General features: G+C 46.2%; 1 protein-coding gene across 1 annotated transcript in view; it reads right to left on the reverse strand.

The window, feature by feature from the left end:
- Nucleotides 1–25,485, reverse strand: part of LOC124011602 (copper-transporting ATPase 1-like) — a 45,828-nt gene extending 20,343 nt beyond the window's left edge. The window contains 16 exon segments of the mRNA XM_046325053.1: nt 82–295; nt 1,915–2,097; nt 2,329–2,523; nt 3,201–3,335; nt 3,577–3,731; nt 4,280–4,407; nt 4,618–4,709; nt 5,208–5,441; nt 11,298–11,520; nt 12,033–12,109; nt 12,280–12,441; nt 13,705–13,868; nt 21,197–21,370; nt 21,733–22,487; nt 24,687–25,213; nt 25,450–25,485. Of these exon segments, the coding sequence (XP_046181009.1) occupies nt 82–295; nt 1,915–2,097; nt 2,329–2,523; nt 3,201–3,335; nt 3,577–3,731; nt 4,280–4,407; nt 4,618–4,709; nt 5,208–5,441; nt 11,298–11,520; nt 12,033–12,109; nt 12,280–12,441; nt 13,705–13,868; nt 21,197–21,370; nt 21,733–22,487; nt 24,687–25,213; nt 25,450–25,485 (3,454 nt within the window).
- Between the last annotated feature and the right edge of the window lie 1,031 nt (nt 25,486–26,516).

Genomic DNA, 26,516 nt, shown 5'->3' on the forward strand with positions numbered 1-26,516 from the left:
TCAGGGTTGTGTACTTATTCCACCTAAAAAAAACATTTTTAAATAGCGGTCCTATTTTAGACTACATATCCCAGTACATACAGAGAGGCTGCGCGTCCATGATGAGGGGGTGTGATCCTGGCCTGGTTCTGCAGTCCCTGATCTGGACCAGAATACTGTTTTCCTGGTTGTTGTCTTCACCTTCCTCCTGATGTTGTCTCAGCAGGGTCTCAGTGTTACTGACCTGGCATCGTATACCACAGCCTGGTACAGCCTGGAACTCAGCACACACACCAAGGGACTCTGTACCCAGCTCCTAATACAGAGACAGAGAGACAGATTAGTACACTTCAAATATTTTGGGAGGTCTTCCAGACACATGGAATGATCAACTCACAAACTGTCTCCTACCTCTCAGAGGTTCAGGTGGACTCACATGTTTACAGTACTTGGTGATGACATCAGACCCACCTGTTTACAGTACTTGGTGATGACATCAGACCCACCTGTTTACAGTACTTGGTGATGACATCAGACCCACCTGTTTACAGTACTTGGTGATGACATCAGACCCACATGTTTACAGTACTTGGTGATGGCATCAGACTCACATGTTTACAGTACTTGGTGATGACATCAGACCCACATGTTTACAGTACTTGGTGATGACATCAGACCCACCTGTTTACAGTACTTGGTGATGACATCAGACCCACCTGTTTACAGTACTTGGTGATGACATCAGACCCACCTGTTTACAGTACTTGGTGATGACATCAGACCCACCTGTTTACAGTACTTGGTGATGACATCAGACCCACATGTTTACAGTACTTGGTGATGGCATCAGACTCACATGTTTACAGTACTTGGTGATGACATCAGACCCACCTGTTTACAGTACTTGGTGATGACATCAGACCCACATGTTTACAGTACTTGGTGATGGCATCAGACTCACATGTTTACAGTACTTGGTGATGACATCAGACCCACATGTTTACAGTACTTGGTGATGGCATCAGACCCACCTGTTTACAGTACTTGGTGATGACATCAGACCCACCTGTTTACAGTACTTGGTGATGACATCAGACCCACCTGTTTACAGTACTCGGTGATGGTATCAGACCCACCTGTTTACAGTACTTGGTGATGACATCAGACCCACCTGTTTACAGTACTTGGTGATGACATCAGACCCACCTGTTTACAGTACTCAGTGATGACATCAGACCCACCTGTTTACAGTACTCGGTGATGACATCAGACCCACCTGTTTACAGTACTTGATGATGACATCAGACCCACCTGTTTACAGTACTTGGTGATGACATCAGACCCACCTGTTTACAGTACTTGGTGATGACATCAGACCCACCTGTTTACAGTACTTGGTGATGACATCAGACCCACCTGTTTACAGTACTTGGTGATGACATCAGACCCACCTGTTTACAGTACTTGGTGATGACATCAGACCCACCTGTTTACAGTACTTGGTGATGACATCAGACCCACATGTTTACAGTACTTGGTGATGGCATCAGACCCACCTGTTTACAGTACTTGGTGATGACATCAGACCCACCTGTTTACAGTACTTGGTGATGACATCAGACCCACCTGTTTACAGTACTTGGTGATGACATCAGACCCACCTGTTTACAGTACTTGGTGATGACATCAGACCCACCTGTTTACAGTACTTGGTGATGACATCAGACCCACCTGTTTACAGTACTTGGTGATGACATCAGACTCACATGTTTACAGTACTCGGTGATGACATCAGACCCACCTGTTTACAGTACTTGGTGATGACATCAGACCCACCTGTTTACAGTACTCGGTGATGACATCAGACCCACCTGTTTACAGTACTTGGTGATGACATCAGACTCACCCGTTTACAGTACTTGGTAACAGACTCACCTGTTTACAGTACTTGGTAATGGCAGCTCCCAGCGGGTGTTCACTGTTGTTCTCTGCAGTCCCTACGATGGCCAGCAGACGGGAGCGAGGCATCCTGTTCCCCTCCACTACAATCTTCACCTGGATGACTTTAGGTGCTCCGTAGGTGATGGTACCCGTCTTATCAAACACCACTGTCTGGATCTGGAAAATACACCATTTTTTTGTAACAAGGTAGGAATAAGGGAAGTGTTTATAACGTGAATCTCAGATCATTTACAACCTTACACTCAGTTACTGCAACAGTCACAGTTAAATAGATTCTGATTACAAACACAAGGAACAACATGTCAAACCGAACTAATGATTTTTACTATCAACGTGATATTATTAGTGATCGACTATGGTCTGATTGGTAGCATCTTCTCCCCTCACCTTGCGTGCCATCTCTAGTGGTTCCCCTCCCTTGATGAGGATACCGTTCTGAGCGCCCACCCCCGTGCCCACCATCACAGCTGTCGGGGTTGCCAAGCCCAGAGAGCAGGGGCAGGCGATACACAACACTGTGATGGAGGTCTGGAAGGCAAACTTGATCACAGCTTCTGCCTTTGAGATGCTCTTATCATAGCCCTGTAGAGGGAGACAGAGAGACAGTGAAACAGGGGACCAGTCTGGGTTACATTTCAATAGTCTAATGTTGATTTCCTCTCCCTGCTTCCTCCCTTTGATCAGCCTCAACGGTTTAAACAGGAAGTGGACAGGTGACAGCAGATTCCCCTCTAGGCCTTTCCCATACTGCCCTCACGAAGAGGAGACAGGATTTAAAGTAAAATTGTGTAAATACCTGATTTAGGTGGAATGATTTAGCAAAATACACCCTCTGTAAAGTCTTTACATAGATATCAGTATAGTAAAGGCTTTACATAGATATCTGTATAGTAAAGGCTTTACATAGATATCTGTATAGTAAAGGCTACTCATAGATATCTGTATAGTAAAGGCTACTCATAGATATCTGTATAGTAAAGGCTACTCATAGATATCTGTATAGTAAAGGCTTTACATAGATATCTGTATAGTAAAGGCTACTCATAGATATCTGTATAGTAAAGGCTACTCATAGATATCTGTATAGTAAAGGCTATCTGTATAGTAAAGGCTACTCATAGATATCTGTATAGTAAAGGCTACTCATAGATATCTGTATAGTAAAGGCTACTCATAGATATCTGTATAGTAAAGGCTACTCATAGATATCTGTATAGTAAAGGCTACTCATAGATATCTGTATAGTAAAGGCTACTCACAGGGAAGTATTTCTCCACCAGTGGAAAGTCGACAAAGCCAATGAGGATCCAGGCGAACAGAGTGAGGAGAGAGACTCCAACGATGAACGGGACAAAGTAGCCACTGATCTTATCCGCAAACTGCTGTATGGGAGCCTGCAGCGGAGAGGTCAGAGGTGACAGAGGTCAAATGTTAAAGCACAGGTCAGAGGTCACAGAGGTAAAGCTCTTCCAGCTCAAAACCAGTTTTTAAAAAATTCTGAGGAGAATCCTCCATCATGGGTTGCCCAGGGTCAGTTCTGTAAACATCACATATTGACAAATACCTACATATCTTATCAAACTAAAACTCCAGGAAACCATTTACACAAAACTAACATATTACCACCACCCTCACCTTAGATGTCTGTGCCTCCTCCAGTAGTTTAACTATCTGAGACAGGGTTGTGTCCAGGCCTACGTGTGAAGCACTGGTGAGCAGAGAGCCGTTCTGGTTGATAGAGCCAGCTATCACTGAGCTGCCTGGCTTCTTAGTCACTGGCATGGCCTCACCTGAGACAAAACACGTCAGAGAGGAGACATTTGCCAGGAACACAAAACACATCAGAGATGAGACATTAGCAAGGAACACAAAACACATCAGAGAGGAGACATTAGCAAGGAACACAAAACACATCAGAGAGGAGACATTAGCCAGGAACACAAAACACATCAGAGAGGAGACATTAGCAAGGAACACAAAACACATCAGAGATGAGACATTAGCAAGGAACACAAAACACATCAGAGAGGAGACATTAGCAAGGAACACAAAACACATCAGAGAGGAGACATTAGCAAGGAACACAAAACACATCAGAGATGAGACATTAGCAAGGAACACAAAACACATCAGAGAGGAGACATTAGCAAGGAACACAAAACACATCAGAGATGAGACATTAGCAAGGAACACAACATAAATAATACAGTTTCACAGAGAAATAGTAAGCGTGCATGAAGAAACAGTCATTTCACAGTAGTGTTAAGGAAATGAGGAAAGGAAGCTTCAGAAGCATCTTCTCCAGTATGGTCAGAGTTGATCCTCCACTGTAACCCACCTGTGATGAGAGACTCGTCAGCCATACTGTATCCCTCGATGACCCTCCCATCTACGGGGAACTTCCCTCCAGGAACCACCCTGACCACGTCTCCTCTCTGGACCAGCTCTACATCTACCTGCTCCTCACTGACACGGACAGAGAGACCCGCATGTAGGCAGGTTTACAATACACTGGTTATATGCCATATCCAAGTCTCAAAGGGTTTGCTGTTCAATGTCAGCCTGGGCTCCGTTCTGATTAAACATTTAAATTAAACTTAAAAACACTTGAAACAGTAACAAATATCTGCCTTATCCAATTCCAGGTCTAGAAACAGGAGATCTTGAGTGAAGTACCTGAGTACAGACATGTCTGTGTTGAGAGTGACCACTGTGGCCTCGCTGGCCTGGAGGGACATCAGCTTGGACAGAGCCTCTGACGTCTTACCCTGGAGGAGAGAGACAGAGCAGGTTGCAATAGCTATATTAAAGAAAACTTTAGCTATGACACAGACGGATAACTTTGCATTAAAGAGACGTACTCCAGCCACAGAAATAACACCATGCTTTATAGCTACAACTGTACGTTACTATAAAGACGTAGAAGCATATATTCTAGAATATATAGAGGTCCAGTACAACTGTTATGTTACTATAAAGACATAGAAGCATATATTATAGAAGATATAGAGGTCCAGTACAACTGTTATGTTACTATAAAGACGTAGAAGCATATATTCTAGAAGATATAGAGGTCCAGTACAACTGTTATGTTACTATAAAGACATAGAAGCATATATTCTAGAAGATATAGAGGTCCAGTACAACTGTTATGTTACTATAAAGACGTAGAAGCATATATTCTAGAAGATAGAGGTCCAGTACAACTGTTATGTCACTATAAAGACATAGAAGCATATATTCTAGAAGATATACCGGTCCAGTACCTTGGCGATTTGCTCCAGCCAGCGCCCCAGCGAGATGAAGACAAAGAGCAAGGGGGGCGTGTCAAAGAAGGTGATGGGGTTGACCTTGGCCCTCTCTGTCATGGCAACCATGAGGATGACCACGGAGTAGGTGAAGGCTACGGAGGTGGCCAGCATGACGAGCACGTCCATGTTGGTTGTTTTGTGTTGCAGGGCCTTGTAGGCATGGGTGTAGAAGTTACGCCCACCAATAAACTAAAGAGAGGAACGTTAGAGTAGGAAAAATATTAGTTTCAGGTTTGATTTGAAAATGGCTTCCACACTTGTTTCACAAATGGTGATAATTATCTATTTTTACACGGACAGTAATTAATCAACGTTTCAGTAGAAGTGCCGGTTTTAGCCAGCTGGCTAATTTTCAGCCCTGGTCCCTGGGCAGGTTATTAAAAACTATTACAATACAGACTATCATTGACCAGTCAGCACACGCAGAGCAACATAGGACAAGCAAGACATAGCATGCACACAGAGCAACATAGGACAAGAAAGACGTAGCATGCACACAGAGCAACATAGGACAAGCAAGACATAGCATGCACACAGAGCAACAAGGACAAGCAAGACATAGCATGCACACAGAGCAACATAGGACAAGCAAGACGTAGCATGCACACAGAGCAACATAGGACAAGCAAGACATAGCATGCACACAGAGCAACATAGGACAAGCAAGACATAGCATACAGACAGAGCAACAACATCCTTGAGATGTTTCTTCAACTTGGAGTCCACCAGTGTTAAATTCAATTGATTGGACATGATTTGGAAAGGCACACACCTGTCTATATAAGGTCCAACAGTTTACAGTGCATGTCAGAGCAAAAACCAAGCCATGAGGTCGAAGGAATTGTCCGTAGAGCTCCGAGACAGGATTGTGTTGAGGTACAGATCTGGAGAAGGGTACCAAAATATTTCTGCAGTATTGAAGGTCCCAAGAACACAGTGGCCTCCATCATTCTTAAATGGAAGAACTTTGGCGCCACCAAGACTCCACCTAGAGCTGGCCGCCCAGCCAAACTGAGCAATCAGGAGAGAAGGGCCTTTGTCAGGGAGGTGACCAAGGACCCAATGATCACTCTGCAGCACTCCACCAATCAGGCCTTTATGGTAGTGGCCAGACGGAAGCAACTACTCAGTAAAAGGCACATGACAGCCCACATGAAGTTTGGTAAAAGGCACCTAAAGGATTCTCAGACCATGAGAAACAAGATTCTCTGGTCTGATGAAACCAAGATTGAACTCTTTGTCCTGAATGCCAAGTGTCACGTCTAGAGGAAACTAGGCACCGCTCATCACCTGGCCAATACCATCCCTACGGTGAAGCATGGTGGTGGCATCATCACGCTGTGGGGATGTTTTTCAGAGGCAGGGACTGGGAGACTAGTCAGGATTGAGGCAAAAATTAACAAAGAAAAGTACCGAGAGAACCTTGATGAAAACCTGCTCTAGAGCACTCAGGACCTCAGACTGGGGCAAAGGTTCACCTGGAAGGTGAAGACAATGACCCTAAACACACAGTCAAGACTATGCATAGTCACTTTACAAATTACCTCGACGAACCTGTACCCCGCACATTGACTCGGTATTGGTAACCTTCTGTATATAGCCTCGTTATTGTTATGTCATTTTCTTTTGTTTTCGAATCAAATCAAATTGAACACAAGTCTCTGAATGTCCTCGAGTGGCCCAGCCAGAGCCCAGACTTGAACCCGATCCAACATCTCTGGGGAGACCTGAAAATAGCTGTGCAGTGACGCTCCCCATCCAACCTGACAGAGCTTGAAAGGATCTGTAGAGAAGAATGGGAGAAACTCCCCAAATACAGGTGTACCAAGCTTGTAGCAGCATAAGGTTTTAATTTTTAAAAATAAATTTGCAAACATTTCTAAAAACCTGATTTTGCTTTGTCATTATGGGGTATTGTATGCAGATTGAGGGGGGGGGGGGTGTAATCAATTCTCTCTCTCTCCTAACTTTCTTTATTCTGTCCTTGGTCTTTTCTTTCAATTGTATTTTCTATGGTGGAGGGTGAATGCACTATTTGTTTTAGCGGTATCCACAGGCTTTTTCAAAGTTAGGGTGGAGGAGTACAGAGTTAGTTTCCTGGGGTTTGGAAGGTGTGGTGTGCGCGATGGCTTCTCAGCCTAGCGCTGTCGATACGGCATGGATTCAGGTGTGTTCCTGAGAATGGAGTTAAAGTGGAGGAGGTCCTGCTCGTGGTCAGTGAACAGGTAGGAGCTGAATGTAGACATTCTGCATCCAGAATGAACAAAGCTCTGGTTGTGTTCATGAAAATAGGGAATTTGGTTGGTGGGCTAATTGCTAGTGGAATATTTGTAACGTTTTTTTCCCACCTCTTTCTACCCCTTTGACAAGGGTGGTAGTTGCAAATTTGCCTCCGTTTATTACGGAGGATCAAATCAGGAAAGAGCCGAGTCGTTTTGGTAAGTTTGCTAGCGGTTTTCGTGTACTGAGGAAAGAGCTGAGTCGTTTTGGTAAGTCTGCTAGCGGTTATCGTGTACTGAGGAAAGAGCTGAGTCGTTTTGGTAAGTTTGCTAGCGGTTTTCGTGTACTGAGGAAAGAGCTGAGTCGTTTTGGTAAGTTTGCTAGCGGTTTTCGTGTACTGAGGAAAGAGCTGAGTCGTTTTGGTAAGTTTGCTAGCGGTTTTCGTGTACTGAGGAAAGAGCTGAGTCGTTTTGGTAAGTTTGCTAGCGGTTTTCCTGTACTGAGGAAAGAGCTGAGTCGTTTTGGTAAGTTTGCTAGTGGTTTTCGTGTCAGCAGGCTTTCAGGCAGCTGTCGTTAAGTACGTTGTTTCGTTCCTGAGGCAAGTGTTTATGTTTCTGAATAACAATGAGCAACAGCTAAATGTGCATTTTAAAGTGAGGCATGGTGAGGGGCAGATAGCCTACATTGTTTTGAGTGTGGGGCCGTAGACAAGGTGAGGGCACAAGCGCCAGTGGGGGAAATCGAGGTCACCGTGCAGGGGGCAATGAGATGCAGATAGCAGAGACTGGGCCTAGTCATGCCAGGGATGGTGGTGTAGCTGAGGCTGGGCCTAGTCATGTCAGGGATGGTGGTGTAGCTGAGGCTGGGCCTAGTCATGTCAGGGATGGTGGTGTAGCTGAGGCTGGGCCTAGTCATGTCAGGGATGGTGGTGTAGCTGAGGCTGGGCCTAGTCATGTCAGGGATGGTGGTGTAGCCGAGGCTGGGCCTAGTCATGCCAGGGATGGTGGTGTAGCCGAGGCTGGGCCTAGTCATGCCAGGGATGGTTGTGTAGCTGAGGCTGGGCCTAGTCATGCCAGGGATGGTGGTGTAGCTGAGGCTGGGCCTAGTCATGCCAGGGATGGTGGTGTAGCTGAGGCTTGGCCTAGTCATGCCAGGGATGGTGGTGTAACTGAGGCTGGGCCTAGTCATGCCGGGGATGGTGGTGTAGATGAGGCTGTGTCTAGTCATGCAAGAGATGGTGGTGTAGATGAGACTGGGTCTGGTCATGTTATGGATGGTAGTGTAGCTGAGGCGGGGTCTAGTCATGTTATGGATAGTGGTGTAGCTGAGGCTGGGTCTAGTCAGGTTATGGATGGTGGTGTAGATGAGGCTGGGTCTAGTCAGGTTATGGATGGTGGTGTAGATGAGGCTGGGTCTAGTCAGGTTATGGATGGTGGTGTAGATGAGGCTGGGTCTAGTCAGGTTATGGATGGTGGTGTAGATGAGGCTGGGTCTAGTCAGGTTATAGATGGTGGTGTAGATGAGGCTGGGTCTAGTCAGGTTATGGATGGTGGTGTAGATGAGGCTGGGTCTAGTCAGGTTATAGATGGTGGTGTAGATGAGGCTGGGTCTAGTCAGGTTATGGATGGTGGTGTAGATGAGGCTGGGTCTAGTCAGGTTATGGATGGTGGTGTAGATGAGGCTGGGTCTAGTCAGGTTATGGATGGTGGTGTAGATGAGGCTGGGTCTAGCCAGGTTATGGATGGTGGTGTAGATGAGGCTGGGTCTAGTCAGGTTACGCCAGTGGATGAGGAGGGTATAGTGGGGAAGTGTAAGAGCGGAAAAGGAAAAAGGGTTGTGGTCAAAAGCACCATGGTACCTTTGCCTGGTGCGGAGGCCCTGACCAGAGAGGAAGGGCAGGTGGTCAGGATGGGAGATGGAGATGAGGAGGACGAAAGTGAATCTGAGCAAGAGGCCTTTTAAGCTGAGCGGCCTTTCAAGCTATGTCGATATAGGACTCGTTTTACTGTGGATATAGATACTTTTGTACCTGTTTCCTCCAGCATCTTCACAAGGTGCTTTGCTGCGGTTCTGGGATTGATTTGCACTTTTCGCACCAAAGTACGTTCATCTCTAGAAGACAGAACGTGTCTCCTCCCTGAGCGGTATGACGACTGCGTGGTCAATGATGTTTATATTTTCGTCTTATTGTTTGTACAGATGAACCTGGTACCTTCAGGCGTTTGGGAATTGCTCCCAAGGATGAACCAGACTTGTGTAGGTCTACAATTTGTTTTCTGAGGTCTTGGCTGATTTATTTTGATTTTCCCATGACGTCAAGCAAAGAGGCACTGAGTTTGAAGGTAGGCAGTGTATCAAATACTTGTTCTCCCCACTGTATATATACACACACACTGCAGCCGACGCTTGGCATTGCACATGGTGATCTTAAGCTTGTGTGCAGCTGCTTGGCCATGGAAACCCATTTCATGAAGCTCCCGACGATCAGTTCTTGTGCTGATGTTGCTTCCAGAGGCAGTTTGGAACTCGGTAGTGAGTGTTGCAACTGAGTACAGACCATTTTTTACGTGCTACGTGATACAGCACTTGGTGGTCCCGTTCTGTGAGCTTGTGTGGCCTACCACTTCACAGCTGAGCCGTTGTTGCTCCTAGATGTTTCCACTTCACAATAACAGCACTTACAGTTGACCCGGGCAGCTCTAGCAGGGCAAATATTTGACAAACTGACTTGTTGGAAAGGTGGCATCCTACTGCCAATGTTTGCCTATGGAGATTGCATGGCTGTGTGCTCGATTTTATACACCTGTCAGCAACGGATGTGGCTGAAATAGCAGAATCCACTCATTTGAAGGGGTGTCCACATACTTTTGTTATATAATACAGTGTCTCTCTCCCTCTATATTGCCCTCTCTGACTATGTATCTCTCCCTCTGTCTATGTATCTCTCCCTCTGTCTATGTATCTCTCCCTCTGTCTATGTATCTCTCCCTCTGACTATGTATCTCTCCCTCTGTCTATGTATCTCTCCCTCTGTCTATTTATCTCTCCCTCTGTCTATTTATCTCTCCCTCTGTCTATGTATCTCTCCCTCTGTCTATGTATCTCTCCCTCTGTCTATTTATCTCTCCCTCTGACTATGTATCTCTCCCTCTGTCTATTTATCTCTCCCTCTGTCTATTTATCTCTCCCTCTGTCTATGTATCTCTCCCTCTGACTATGTATCTCTCCCTCTGTCTATTTATCTCTCCCTCTGTCTATTTATCTCTCCCTCTGTCTATGTATCTCTCCCTCTGTCTATTTATCTCTCCCTCTGTCTATTTATCTCTCCCTCTGTCTATTTATCTCTCCCTCTGTCTATTTATCTCTCCCTCTGTCTATTTATCTCTCCCTCTGTCTATTTATCTCTCCCTCTGTCTATTTATCTCTCCCTCTGTCTATTTATCTCTCCCTCTGTCTATTTATCTCTCCCTCTGTCTATTTATCTCTCCCTCTGTCTATTTATCTCTCCCTCTGTCTATTTATCTCTCCCTCTGTCTATTTATCTCTCCCTCTGTCTATTTATCTCTCCCTCTGTCTATTTATCTCTCCCTCTGTCTATGTATCTTTCCCTCTGTCTATGTATCTCTCCCTCTGTCTATTTATCTCTCCCTCTCTCAGTCCGTCTCTCTCCCTCTCTCAGTCCGTCTCTCTCCCTCTCTCAGTCCGTCTCTCTCCCTCTCTCAGTCCATCTCTCTCCCTCTCTCAGTCCATCTCTCTCCCTCTCTCAGTCCATCTCTCTCCCTCTCTCAGTCCATCTCTCTCCCTCCCTCAGTCCATCTCTCCTACCTGTACAGGGACACAGAAGAGGAATGAGATCAGGTTCATGATGGAGAGGCCTGGGAGCAGCTGTCTCTCCAGGAACATGGTGGTGTGGTAGTGTTCCCGGTCCTGTGCGGTGGCGTTGTGCTGGTGAGACGTGCTGATCTGGTGATCTACTATGAACATGTAGATCCTCATCCCCACGATTGGGACGCAGAAGAACAGGCTGACCAGGAACGACTTCCTCCATCTGGGAGAAGAGAGAGGTAGGGAAATGGAGACAGACAGACAGACAGTAAGTCAGACACACAGACACAGACAGAGTAATCTCGGTTAACCCAGAACTAAAGTTTTGCGTAATTGGAGAATGAGGTACGGAGATGGAGACAGACAGACAGTCAGACACAGACAGAGATAAAGAGTCATCTCGGTTAAACCAGAACTAAAGTTTTGCGTAATTGGAGAATGAGGTACGGAGATGGAGACAGACAGACAGTTAGTCAGACACAGACAGAGATAAAGAGTCATCTCGGTTAACCCAGAACTAAAGTATTGTGTAATTGGTCAGCTGCTCCATTAAGTTCTGGGTCCATATGTGTTAAGTGAAGAGAAGAAGAGATAAAGAGGAAAAGAAGAGATGAAGAGAAGAGATGAAGAAAAAAGAGAAGAGATGAAGAAATGGAGAAGAAGAGATGTCTAAATAACCAGTGAGTAAAAAGCTAAACAGCCCATTATCCCACACCTCCCATTCCCTTCCATTACTGTGTGATCTCTCTGCTGTGGTCCAAGTGACTGCCTGTGTGATCCCTCTTCACCAGAGATGCCTCGAAGCCCAGGTTCTGATGAACAGACAAAATGAATGAACAAATTTAACTAGGCAAACTGATATCCCATACTTCATTTAAAGCAACAACCTGGGGCAGAGGAGAGGGTGTTGGATGACCCAGTTGGGATGAACAAACGAACGGACAAACAAATAAATGAATGATTTAAAAACAGAATGAAGTACCTCTATGAGTTTGATGACGTCTCTCGGTCCCGTCACCTCCGGGTCGTACTTGATGTGGGCTTTGTTGGTTGCCAGGGCAACGGAGGCGTGGACGATACCATTCTCTTCCATCAGGCTGGACTCTATTTTGTGAACGCAGGAGGCACACGTCATTCCCCTGACCTGGAGAGAGGTGGAGAGGAGAGTGTACTGTTGATACACGATTTAGAGGAAAAGACGACCCTACACCTCACAGGCTGCTGCCCCATATACATAGACATGGAATCACTGGCCACTTTAATAATGTTTACATACTGCTTTACTCATCTCATATGTATATAGCGTATTCTATTCTACTGTGTTTTAGTCAATTCCACTCTGACATTGTTCGTCCTAATATTTATACATTTCCTAATTCCATTATTTTACTTTTAGATTTGTGTGTATTGTTGTGAATTATTAGAGCCTGGAACACAAGCATTTCACTAAACATGTGTAAACAGGGCTAAAGAGTGGCACAGCGGTCAATGGCACTGTATCTCAGTGCCACAGGCGTCACTACAGACCCTGATTCCATTCCAGGCTGTATCACAACCGGCCGTGATTGGGAGTCCCACAGGGTGGCGCACAATTGGCCCAGCCTCGTCCGGGGTAGGCCATCATTGCAAATAAGAATTTGTTCTTTAACTGACTTGCCTCGTTAAATTAAATAAATAAAAGTATGCGACCAATACAATTAGATTTGATGAGGAGCAGTTAGGATGGTGTAGACATAAAGAGATCTTTGATTATGGAATAGTTAAAAGAAGCAGTGCTTATGCCAGTGGAAATATCACCAGCCTTATAAACATCATGATTGTGAGATTCATCCAGAACACCAAACAGAAGATGACACCATTATGTGTGTTGATTAGAATCAGAACACCAAACAGAAGATGACACCATTATGTGTGTTGATTAGAATCAGAACACCAAACAGAAGATGACACCATTATGTGTGTTGATTAGAATCAGAACATCAAACAGAAGATGACACCATTATGTGTGTTGATTAGAATCAGAACATCAAACAGAAGATGACACCATTATGTGTGTTGATTAGAATCAGAACACCAAACAGAAGATGACACCATTATGTGTGTTGATTAGAATCAGAACACCAAACAGAAGATGACACCATTATGTGTGTTGATTAGAATCAGAACACCAAACAGAAGATGACACCATTATGTGTGTTGATTAGAATCAGAACATCAAACAGAAGATGACACCATTATGTGTGTTGATTAGAATCAGAACACCAAACAGAAGATGACACCATTATGTGTGTTGATTAGAATCAGAACACCAAACAGAAGATGACACCATTATGTGTGTTGATTAGAATCAGAACACCAAACAGAAGATGACACCATTATGTGTGTTGATTAGAATCAGAACACTTACCACAAGTTCCAGGCTTCCATCAGAACCCTCATAGTCCTCCATGACAGAAGCAGTGAAGCCCAACTCTCTGACATACTCTGCTATCTTCAGAGGGTCCATCACCTCAGGGTTATAACGGACCTCAGCCTTACTAGCCATCAGGGCCACCAGCACAGAGTAGATACCTGCACAGAGCAACGCAGGACAACGTTAGACACGTTACATTTTATTCACTATCCTACCAAACTGATACATGGGTTTGATATAACAGTTAATATACAGTAGTTGAAGTCGGAAGTGTCATGTTTTGTCATTAATTATCATGTCTTGTCCCTGTGCTTCCCCTTCTATTCGTTTCCCTCTGCTGGTCTTATTAGGTTCTTTCCCTCTTTCTATCCCTCTCTCTCCCCCTCCCTCTCTCACTCTCTCGCTCTCTCTTCTCTCTATCGTTCCGTTCCTGCTCCCAGCTGTTCCTATTCCCCTAATCATCATTTAGTCTTCCCACACCTGTTCCCGATCCTTTTCCCTGATTAGAGTCCCTATTTCTCTCCTTGTTTTCCGTACCTGCCCTGTCGGATCCTCATCTATAATTCACCGTGCTGTGTCTATGTTTTGCCCTGTCGTGTCGTGTTTCCCTCAGATGCTGCGTGGTGAGCAGGTGTCTGAGTCTGCTAGGTTCAAGTGCCTTCCCGAGGCAACCTGCAGTTCTCGATCAAGTCTCCAGTCTGTTCTCGTCTTTACGAGTAGTATTATGCTTTTTGTTTTGTAAAGTTTATTACTGGATTAAATACTCTGTTTTCGCCAAGTCGCTTTTGGGTCCTCATTCACCTGCATGACAGAAGGATCCGACCAAGGAATGGACCCAGCGACTACAGACGCTCGTAACACTGCCGTCGAGATCCAAGGAGCCATGCTCGGCAGACACGAGCAGGAATTGTCTGCTGCTCGCCATGCCGTGGAGAACCTGGCCGCTCAGGTTTCCGACCTCTCTGGACAGTTCCAGAGTCTTCGTCTCGTGCCACCTGTTACTTCCTGGCCTGCCGAGCCTCCAGAACCTAGGGTTAATAACCCACCTTGCTACTCCGGGCAGCCCACTGAGTGCCGCTCCTTTCTCACCCAGTGTGAGATTGTGTTCTCTCTCCAACCCAACACATACTCTAGAGAGAGAGCTCGGGTTGCTTACGTCATTTCACTCCTTACTGGCCGGGCCCGAGAGTGGGGCACAGCTATCTGGGAGGCAAGGGCTGATTGTTCTAACAATTACCAGAACTTTAAAGAGGAGATGATTCGGGTTTTTGACCGTTCAGTTTTTGGTGGGGAGGCTTCTAGGGCCCTGGCTTCCCTATGCCAAGGTGATCGATCCATAACGGATTACTCTATAGAGTTTCGTACTCTTGCTGCCTCTAGTGACTGGAACGAGCCGGCGCTGCTCGCTCGTTTTCTGGAGGGACTCCACACAGTGGTCAAAGATGAGATTCTCTCTCGGGAGGTTCCTTCCAGTGTGGACTCTTTGATTGCTCTCGCCATCCGCATAGAACGACGGGTAGATCTTCGTCACCAGGCTCGTGGAAGAGAGCTCGCATCAACGGTGTTTCCCTGCTCCGCATCGCAACCATCTCCCTCCTCTGGCTCTGAGACTGAGCCCATGCAGCTGGGAGGGATTCGCATCTCGACTAAGGAGAGGGAACGGAGGATCACCAACCGCCTGTGCCTCTATTGCGGATTTGATGGACATTTTGTTAATTCATGTCCAGTAAGAGGCCAGAGCCCATCAGTAAGCGGAGGGCTACTGGTGAGCGCTACTACTCAGGTCTCTTCATCTAGATCCTGTACTACTATGTCGGTCCATCTACGCTGGACCGGTTCGGGTGCTACATGCAGTGCCTTGATTGACTCTGGGGCTGAGGGTTGTTTCATGGACGAAGCATGGGTTCGGAAACATAACATTCCTTTCAGACAGTTAGACAAGCCTACGCCCATGTTTGCCTTAGATGGTAGTCATCTTCCCAGTATCAGATTTGAGACACTACCTTTAACTCTCACAGTATCTGGTAACCACAGTGAGACTATTTCTTTTTTGATTTTTCGTTCACCTTTCACACCTGTTGTTTTGGGTCATCCCTGGCTAGTATGTCATAATCCTTCTATTAATTGGTCTTGTAATTCTATCCTATCCTGGAACGTATCTTGTCATGTGAAGTGCTTAATGTCTGCCATCCCCCCATTTCTTCTGTCCCCACTTCTCAGGAGGAACCTGGCGATTTGACAGGAGTGCCGGAGGAATATCATGATCTGCGCACGGTCTTCAGTCGGTCCCGAGCCAACTCCCTTCCTCCTCACCGGTCGTATGATTGTAGTATTGATCTCCTTCCGGGGACCACTCCTCCTCGGGGTAGACTATACTCTCTGTCGGCTCCCGAACGTAAGGCTCTCGAGGATTATTTATCTGTGTCTCTTGACGCCGGTACCATAGTGCCTTCTTCCTCTCCGGCCGGGGCGGGGTTCTTTTTGTTAAGAAGAAGGACGGTACTCTGCGCCCCTGCGTGGATTATCGAGGGCTGAATGACATAACGGTTAAGAATCGTTATCCGCTTCCCCTTATGTCATCAGCCTTCGAGATTCTGCAGGGAGCCAGGTGCTTTACTAAGTTGGACCTTCGTAACGCTTACCATCTCGTGCGCATCAGAGAGGGGGACGAGTGGAAAACGGCGTTTAACACTCCGTTAGGGCATTTTGAGTACCGGGTTCTGCCGTTTGGTCTCGCCAATGCGCCAGCTGTTTTTCAGGCATTAGTTAATGATGTTCTGAGAGACATGCTGAACATCTTTGTTTTTGTCTATCTTGACGATATCCTGATTTTTTCACCGTCACTCGAGATTCATGTTCAGCACGTTCGACGTGTTCTACAGCGCCTTTTAGAGAATTGTCTCTACGTAAAGGCTGAGAAGTGTTCTTTTCATGTCTCCTCCGTTACTTTTCTCGGTTCCGTTATTTCCGCTGAAGGCATTCAGATGGATTCCGCTAAGGTCCAAGCTGTCAGTGATTGGCCCGTTCCAAGGTCACGTGTCGAGTTGCAGCGCTTTTTAGGTTTCGCTAATTTCTATCGGCGTTTCATTCGTAATTTCGGTCAAGTTGCTGCCCCTCTCACAGCTCTTACTTCTGTCAAGACGTGTTTTAAGTGGTCCGGTTCCGCCCAGGGAGCTTTTCATCTTCTAAAAGAACGTTTTACGTCCGCTCCTATCCTCGTTACTCCTGACGTCACTAGACAATTCATTGTCGAGGTTGACGCTTCAGAGGTAGGCGTGGGAGCCATTCTATCCCAGCGCTTCCAGTCTGACGATAAGGTTCATCCTTGCGCTTATTTTTCTCATCGCCTGTCGCCATCTGAGCGCAACTATGATGTGGGTAACCGTGAACTGCTCGCCATCCGCTTAGCCCTAGGCGAATGGCGACAGTGGTTGGAGGGGGCGACCGTTCCTTTTGTCGTTTGGACAGACCATAAGAACCTTGAGTACATCCGTTCTGCCAAACGACTTAATGCCCGTCAAGCTCGTTGGGCGTTGTTTTTCGCTCGTTTCGAGTTTGTGATTTCTTACCGTCCGGGTAGCAAGAACACCAAGCCTGATGCCTTATCCCGTCTGTTTAGTTCTTCTGTGGCTTCTACTGATCCCGAGGGGATTCTTCCTTATGGGCGTGTTGTCGGGTTGACAGTCTGGGGAATTGAAAGACAGGTTAAGCAAGCACTCACGCACACTGCGTCGCCGCGCGCTTGTCCTAGTAACCTCCTTTTCGTTCCTGTTTCCACTCGTCTGGCTGTTCTTCAGTGGGCTCACTCTGCCAAGTTAGCTGGTCATCCCGGTGTTCGAGGCACTCTTGCGTCTATTCGCCAGCGCTTTTGGTGGCCGACTCAGGAGCGTGACACGCGCCGTTTCGTGGCTGCTTGTTCGGACTGCGCGCAGACTAAGTCGGGTAACTCTCCTCCTGCCGGTCGTCTCAGACCGCTCCCCATTCCTTCTCGACCATGGTCTCACATCGCCCTAGACTTCATTACCGGTCTGCCTTTGTCTGCGGGGAAGACTGTGATTCTTACGGTTGTCGATAGGTTCTCTAAGGCGGCACATTTCATTCCCCTCGCTAAACTTCCTTCCGCTAAGGAGACGGCACAAATCATTATCGAGAATGTGTTCAGAATTCATGGCCTCCCGTTAGACGCCGTTTCAGACAGAGGCCCGCAATTCACGTCACAGTTTTGGAGGGAGTTCTGTCGTTTGATTGGTGCGTCCGTCAGTCTCTCTTCCGGGTTTCATCCCCAGTCTAACGGTCAAGCAGAGAGGGCCAATCAGACGATTGGTCGCATACTACGCAGCCTTTCTTTCAGAAACCCTGCGTCTTGGGCAGAACAGCTCCCCTGGGCAGAATATGCTCACAACTCGCTTCCTTCGTCTGCTACCGGGTTATCTCCGTTTCAGAGTAGTCTGGGTTACCAGCCTCCTCTGTTCTCATCCCAGCTTGCCGAGTCCAGCGTTCCCTCCGCTCAAGCGTTTGTCCAACGTTGTGAGCGCACCTGGAGGAGGGTGAGGTCTGCACTTTGCCGCTACAGGGCACAGACTGTGAGAGCCGCCAATAAACGCAGGATTAAGAGTCCAAGGTATTGTTGCGGCCAGAGAGTGTGGCTTTCCACTCGCAACCTTCCTCTTACGACAGCTTCTCGTAAGTTGACTCCGCGGTTCATTGGTCCGTTCCGTGTCTCCCAGGTCGTCAATCCTGTCGCTGTGCGACTGCTTCTTCCGCGACATCTTCGTCGCGTCCATCCTGTCTTCCATGTCTCCTGTGTCAAGCCCTTTCTTCGCACCCCCGTTCGTCTTCCCTCCCCCCTCCCGTCCTTGTCGAGAGCGCACCTATTTACAAGGTACATAAGATCATGGACATGCGTTCTCGGGACGGGGTCACCAATACTTAGTGGATTGGGAGGGTTACGGTCCTGAGGAGAGGAGTTGGGTTCCGTCTCGGGACGTGCTGGACCGTTCACTCATTGATGATTTCCTCCGTTGCCGCCAGGATTCCTCCTCGAGTGCGCCAGGAGGCGCTCGGTGAGTGGGGGGTACTGTCATGTTTTGTCATTAATTATCATGTCTTGTCCCTGTGCTTCCCCTTCTATTCGTTTCCCTCTGCTGGTCTTATTAGGTTCTTTCCCTCTTTCTATCCCTCTCTCTCCCCTCCCTCTCTCACTCTCTCGCTCTCTCTTCTCTCTATTGTTCCGTTCCTGCTCCCAGCTGTTCCTATTCCCCTAATCATCATTTAGTCTTCCCACACCTGTTCCCGATCCTTTTCCCTGATTAGAGTCCCTATTTCTCTCCTTGTTTTCCGTACCTGCCCTGTCGGATCCTCATCTATAATTCACCGTGCTGTGTCTATGTTTTACCCTGTCGTGTCGTGTTTCCCTCAGATGCTGCGTGGTGAGCAGGTGTCTGAGTCTGCTAGGTTCAAGTGCCTTCCCGAGGCAACCTGCAGTTCTCGATCAAGTCTCCAGTCTGTTCTCGTCTTTACGAGTAGTATTATGCTTTTTGTTTTGTAAAGTTTATTACTGGATTAAATACTCTGTTTTCGCCAAGTCGCTTTTGGGTCCTCATTCACCTGCATGACAGGAAGTTTACATACACCTTAGCCAAATACATTTAAACTCAGTTTTTCACAATTCCTGACATTTAATCCTAGTAAAAATTCCCTGTCTTAGGTCAGTTAGGATCACCACTTTATTTTAAGAATGTGAAATGTCAGAATAATAGTAGAGAATTATTTATTTCAGCTTTTATTTCTTTCATCACATTCCTAGTGGGTCAGAAGTTTACATACACTCAATTAGTATTTGGTAGCATTGCTTTAACATTGTTTAGCTTAGGTCAAATGTTTCGGGTATCCTTCCACAAGCTTCCCACTATAAGTTCCCACAAAAAGTGTGTGCTCGCACACGCCTTTTCAGATCTGCCCACAAATATTCTATTGGGATAGAGGTCAGGGCATTGAGATGGCCACTCCAATACCTTGACTTTGTTGTCCTTAAGCCATTTTGCCACAACTTTGTAAGTATGCTTAGGGTCATTGTCCATTTGGAAGACCCATTTGCGACCAAGCTTTAACTTCCTTTAACTAACTGATGTCTTGAGATGTTGCTTCAATATATGCACATAATTTTCCTCCCTCATGATGCCATCTATTGTGTGAAGTGCACCAGTCCCTCCTGCAGCAAAGCACCACCACTCTTCACTTTTGGGATGGTGTTCTTCGGGTTGCAAGCCTCCCCCTTTTCCTCCAAACATAACAATGGTCATTATGGCCAAACAGTTTTATTATTGTTTCATCAGACCAGAGGACATTTCTCCAAGGAGTATAATCTTTGTCCCCATGTGCTGTTGCAAACCGTAGTCTGTCTTTTTTTATGCTGGTTTTGGAGCAGTGGCTTCTTCCTTGCTGAGCGGACTTTCAGGTTATGTCGATATAGGACTCGTTTTACTGTGTAAATGATACTTTGGTACCTGTTTTCTCCAGCATCTTCACAAGGTCCTTTGCTCTTATTCTGGGATTGATTTGACTTTTCGCACCAAAGTACGTTCATCTCTAGGAGACACAACGCGTCTCCTTCCTGAGCGGTATGACGGCTGCGAGGTCCCATGATGTTTATACTTGCGTACTATTGTTTGTACAGATGAACGTGGCACCTTCAGGAATTTGGAAATTGCTCCCAAGGATGAACCAGACTTGTGAAGGTCTACAATTATTTTCTGAAGTCTTGGATGATTTATTTTTATTGTCCCATGATGTCAAGCAAAGAGGCATTGAGTTTGAAGGTAGGCCTTGAAATTCATCAACAGGTACTCAAATAATGTCAATTAGCCTATCAGAATCTTCTAAAGCCATGACATCATTTTCTGGAATTTTCCACACTATTTAAAGGAACAGTCAACTTAGTGCATGTAAACTTCTGACCCACTGGAATTGTGATACAGTGAATAAGTGAAATAATCTGTCTGTAAACAATTGTTGGAAAGATTACTTGTGTCATGCACAAAGTAGATGTCCTAACCGACTTGCCAAAACTATAGTTTGTTTACAAGAAATTTGTGGAGTGGTTGAAAAACGAGTTTTAATGAAGTGTGTGTACACTTCCGTCTTCAACTGTACAAGTTGGGAATGCCTTTAAAAAATGGGTTTTATGACCAGGTAAAAGTTCAGTCTTCATAACATCCTAAATACGTTCCACATTCCTCCTACAGTATTTTACTTAAAAACAGCCATCGTAAATCTTAATATGACACAGTTTACAACGGTTTATGACACTATACTGTCCCAGAAAGACAGATAGCTGCTGTAAAGAATGAGTGACCCTAATACAACTACACCATAGTTCCCATCAGTAGCTAAGTTGTGTTTATTACCAAATAAAACAGGGAGTAAAATGTTGCAAAAAATGGCATGCCCTAATGAACATAACCCTGATTTTCACATCTCCTCTCACCGTGTTCATTCTTCAGGTTCCTCTCGATGTTGGCCACACAGGACGCACAGGTCATTCCACCAATCTGGATGAAGCATTTAGCGAGGGTGTCCGGGTGCTCCTTAACACCCTAAGGGGACAGGGAGCAGGACGAGGGGGGACGGATAACTGGGACGGTCAACAGGGAGTTGCTTTCTAAAAGGACAACATAGCAACAATGAGTTTCATAAACATTTCAATTTCTCATTCTGCTTTCTATGGCAGTTATCCAACGACTGTTCTGGGAAGTTTCCATGAGTTACAAACAGAGATATTATTACAAACAGAGACAGAGTAATTTGTTTTGTTTCACAGCTAGAGATATTATATGGGGTCGTGTTACTAAACTCCGGAAACTTCACCTAAGACAGAAATTCCTGTTGTAGGATTCCTAGAATCAGGAGGGAGGGAATCCTCCAACCAGGATCTCTGAAAAACCTGGGAATGTATGGAATGTTTACTGAATGTTGAAACCCTAGTTAGGAGAATAAAATAATACAAACCGCCCATCAACTCACCAGGCAGGAAGGCATCAAATCCCATGTCCTCTATGGCCTCCCTGAGCTCTTCTGGTTGGGTGAGGAGAGGGTCGTAGTCAAACGCCCCTCTGTGATTGGCCAGCGACACCTTGGCTGACCGCACCCCCTTCCTCTGAGACAGCCTCCCCTCGATGGACTGAACACAGAACCCACAGGTCATCCCCTCGATATGGATTAGGGCCGTGGTCATCAGAGGCTGGCTGTAGCAGGGCTGGGTGGAGGAGAGGCCGGCCTGGGACGGTGGTGGTGGTGTGGTGGATGTAGGGCTAACACCTCCAGAGGTAGAGCTCCAGGGTTGGGTTTTAAACATCCCCGGTGGCAGGGCCTCAATGGCTTGCTGTAGCCCAGACACAGTCACCCTCCCTGGGTCATAGAGAATGGAGGCGCTCTCGCTCTCCAACAATACCTCTATGGAGGTCACCCCAGCCAGCTTGGAGATGTTATCCTGGATGTTTACCACACAGGAGCGGCAGTGCATGCCTGTCACCCTGAGGGTAGTCTGGGCTGAGTCTGTGGACACCTCAGAATCCTCGGTGGAAGTATCCACCGGCTCTGTGGGTGATGAGGCAGCGCTTAGCAACCGCTCCATCTCGCTGACGGACAGCTGCAGGGGGCGGGACTTGGACTTGGGCGTGGCCTTGTAGCCGGTCTTGGCGATCTGGGTGATGATGTCGTCGATGGTGATGAGGTATGGCAGGTAGAGAACCGTGGCCTCCTGGGAGTCTAGAACCACTGGGTGTAGAACACACAGGGGAAACATTTCTAATCTCCAACAATCCTAGTATCACAGAGTGGGGAGTACAGACTAACAGGAGATTCTGAGATGTTTCAAGATTATTTCTGACTACAAGTTAATGTTAAGTGAGAATACTAGACTACAACAACCTCCCATATTAATTTATTGCTATAGAACGCCAGGTCAGTAAAAGGTCCAGTGGATGTTTTTCCTGTGTTTTATACAGTCGGAAGTTTACATACACCTTAGCCAAATACATTTAAACTACATTTTTCACAATTCCTGACATTTACTCCAAGTACAAATTCCTTGTCTTAGGTCGGTTAGGATCGCCACTTTATTTTAAGAATGTGAAATGTCAGAATAATAGTAGAGAATGATTTATTTCAGATTTATTTCAATTCGTTTTTGGTAGCATTACTATTAAATTGTTTAACTTGGGTCAAACGTTTTGGGTAGCCTTCCACAAGCTTTCCATAATAAGTTGGGTGAATTTTGGCCCATTTCTCCTAACAGAGCTGGTGTAACTGAGTCAGGTTTGTAGGCCTCCTTGCTCGCAAACGCCTTTTCAGTTCTGCCCACAAATCTTCTATAGGATTGAGGTCAGGGCTTTGTGATGGCCACTCCAATACCTTTGTTGTCCTTAAGCCATTTTGCCACAAATTTGGAAGTATACTTGGGGTCATTGTGCATTTGGAAGACCCATTTGCGACCAAGCTTTAACTTCCCGACTGATGTCTTGAAATGTTGCTTCAATATATCCACATACTTTTTCTTCCTCATGATGCCACGTATTTTGTGAAGTGCACCAGTCCCTCCTGCAGCAAAGCACCCCCACAACATGATGCTGCCACCGACGCGTTTCACGGTTGGGATGGTGTTCATCGCCTCCCCCTTTCCCCTCCAAACATAACGATGGTCATTATGTCCAAACAGTTCTATTTTTGTTTCATCAGACCAGAGGACATTTCTCCAAAAAGTACAATCTTTGTCCCCATGTGCAGTTGCAAACCGTAGTCTGGCTTTTTTATGGCAGTTTTGGAGCAGAGGCTTCTTCCTTGCTGAGTGGCCTTTCAGGTTATGTCGATATAGGACTTGTTTTACTGTGGATATAGATACTTTTGTACCTGTTTCCTCCAGCATCTTCACAGCTCCTTTGCTCTTATTCTGGGATTGAATTGACTTTTCGCACCAAAGTACGTTCATCTCTTGGAGACGGAACGCATCTCCTTTCTGAGGGGTATGACGGCTGCGTGGTCCCACGGTATTTATACTTGCGTACTATTGTTTGTACAGATGAACGGGGTGGGTACCTTCAGGCGTTTGGAAATTGCTCCCAAGGATGAACCAGACTTGTGGAGGTCTACAATTTGTTTTCTGAGGTCTTGGCTGATTTATTTGGATTTTCCCATGATGTCAAGCAAAGAGGCACTGAGTTTGAAAGCAGCCTTGAAATACATCCACAGGTACACCTCCAATTGACTCAAATGATACCAATTAGCCTATCAGAAGCTTCTAAAGCCACGACATCATTTTCTGGAATTTTCCACACTATTTAAAGGAACAGTCAACTTAGTGCATGTAAACTTCTGACCCACTGGAATTGTGATACAGTGAATAAGTGAAATAATCTGTCTGTAAACAATTGTTGGAAAGATGACTTGTGTCATGCACAAAGTAGATGTCCTAACAGACTTGCCATAACTATAGTTTGTTAACAAGACATTCATGGAGTGGTTGAAAAACTAGTTTTAAGTGTATGTAAACTTTCGACTTGAACTGTATGAGGTTGGAATAATACTGTGAAATTGTGAAAAGAGCTGTTTGAAAAGACCACCTGAAATTTCTGCCCGTTTTGATGGGATGACATTTTGGCCTGTCTGGTGACATCCCCAGGTGGTAAACTAGTTAAACCAAAGAGTTCCAAAACCTTTCAGTTTTCCCCTCCTTACTCAGACCACTCACAGACAGTCCTAGCAAATTCATGATTGAGAAATTACTCTTTGCTAAGAAGTTATTTTTGTTTCTTTTCAATTTAAAAGAAACAAAATGAATCACAGTAGGGTACTTAATTGTTACCCAGAAATGATTTGATATTGATATAAAGACTGTTGAATTGGACCTGTAACCAGGTCAGCACTACACTAGGTCAGCAATGATAATGACTACTACTTAATACAAGGTAACTAAGTCAGCTTTAATTTTCTCAACTCCTTTCAGTTTGCCAATCTTTCCTTCGATGGCGGTGGTGCAGGACAGACAGACCGTGCCCTCGATACGCATCTTCACCTGTGAGAATGTGGCCGGGTCTGGGACAGGGGCTGAACCTGGAACCAGGGCTGGGACAGAGACTGGGACTGAGACTAGGGTTTCCTCTGTAGGGGCCTCCAGGAAGGAGGCCAAGCTACTAACCACCTCCCCCAGCTGCAGTGCACTGATCAGGGCAGGGATGAAGGTAATGAACACCCCCCTCTGGTCCTTGTTCTCCTGGACCTCCAGGACCCCCTGGAGCTGAGCTAGCCTGGCCAGAGCCTCCTGTTGGGCCTCAGGGGTGAGAAGGGCTGGGGTGGGGATCAGCTGTGTGTCTGTGGGGACCTCGGAGGCTGTGGTAGTGTCTGAGAGGATGGAGTCAAACCCCATGTCCTCGATGGCCTCCGCCAGATCCTCTGGGGTGTGGAGGCTGTGGTTGAAGATGATGCTGGCATTCTTCAGCTCCATAGACACCTACCAGGAAATATGTACGTCAAACAAACTGAATAATGAACAATAGTCAACAGAAGTGACAGTGTAATTCCAATGTACAATCAGTTTCTAAAACAAGGCCTTGAAACTAAACAGAATTATATCGCAGCCATAAAATTGTCATGTCACGGTTACTGTGTAAATCAGCACTATTCTTTATTTTTCCTCTCCAATTTCGTGGTATCCAATTGGTAGTTACATCGCTGCAACTCCTGTACGGACTCGGCAGAGGTCGAAGGTTGAGAGCCGTGCATCCTCCTAAACACAACCCAACCAAGCCGCACTGCTTCTTGACACAATGCCCACTTAACCCGCACCAACGTGTCGGAGGAAACACCGTGCACCCTGCGACCGTGTCAGCATGCAATGCGCCTGGTCCACTGGGCCAATTGTGTGCCGCCCCATGGGTTTCCTGATCGTGGCCGGCTGCGACAGAGCCTGGACTCAAACCCAGAATCTATAGTGGCACAGCTAGCACTGCGATGCAGTGTCTTAGACCACTGCGCCACTCGGGAGGCCTTAAAATTAGCATGATTCTGAGATTCATAACATGTCATTGGTCATTGTGGGTCGATAACTGTCTGGAAGTTAGCAGAAGATAATCCTCGTGAAACACAATGGATAAAGCCAAACTCCAGACCCCAGGTTATAACCTCCAACCAGGGGCTGTTTTTCATGGTCAGGTCACACTCACACAAACACAGACACACAATCACACAGACACACAGACACACACACACACAGACACTCACACAGACACACGCTCACACAGACACACACTCACACAGACACACACTCACACAGACACACACTCACACAGACACACACTCACACAGACACACGCTCACACAGACACACGCTCACACACACACACGCTCACACAGACACACACTCACAGGGAAACGTGTGATTAACTGACTCCATCACCTGACCATTCATCCCTGACTGAACTACGAGTTAAAAACACAGCAGGGAAGTGTGTGTACACGTGCCAGAGATCTATGTTTTCCTAGGAGTGTGTGTGTGTGTGTGTGTGTGTGTGTGTGTGTGTGTGTGTGTGTGTGTGTGTGTGTACACGTGCCAGAGATCTATGTTTTCCTAGGAGTGTGTGTGTGTGTGTGTGTGTGTGTGTGTGTGTGTGTGTGTGTGTGTGTACACGTGTGAGATCTATGTTTTCCTAGGAGTGTGTGTGTGTGTGTGTGTGTGTGTGTGTGTGTACACGTGCCAGAGATCTATGTTTTCCTAGGTGTGTGTGTATGTGTGTATGTGTGTATGTGTGTGTGTG

Source organism: Oncorhynchus gorbuscha, linkage group LG23 (genome assembly GCF_021184085.1).
Source record: "Oncorhynchus gorbuscha isolate QuinsamMale2020 ecotype Even-year linkage group LG23, OgorEven_v1.0, whole genome shotgun sequence".
NCBI lineage: Eukaryota > Metazoa > Chordata > Actinopteri > Salmoniformes > Salmonidae > Oncorhynchus > Oncorhynchus gorbuscha.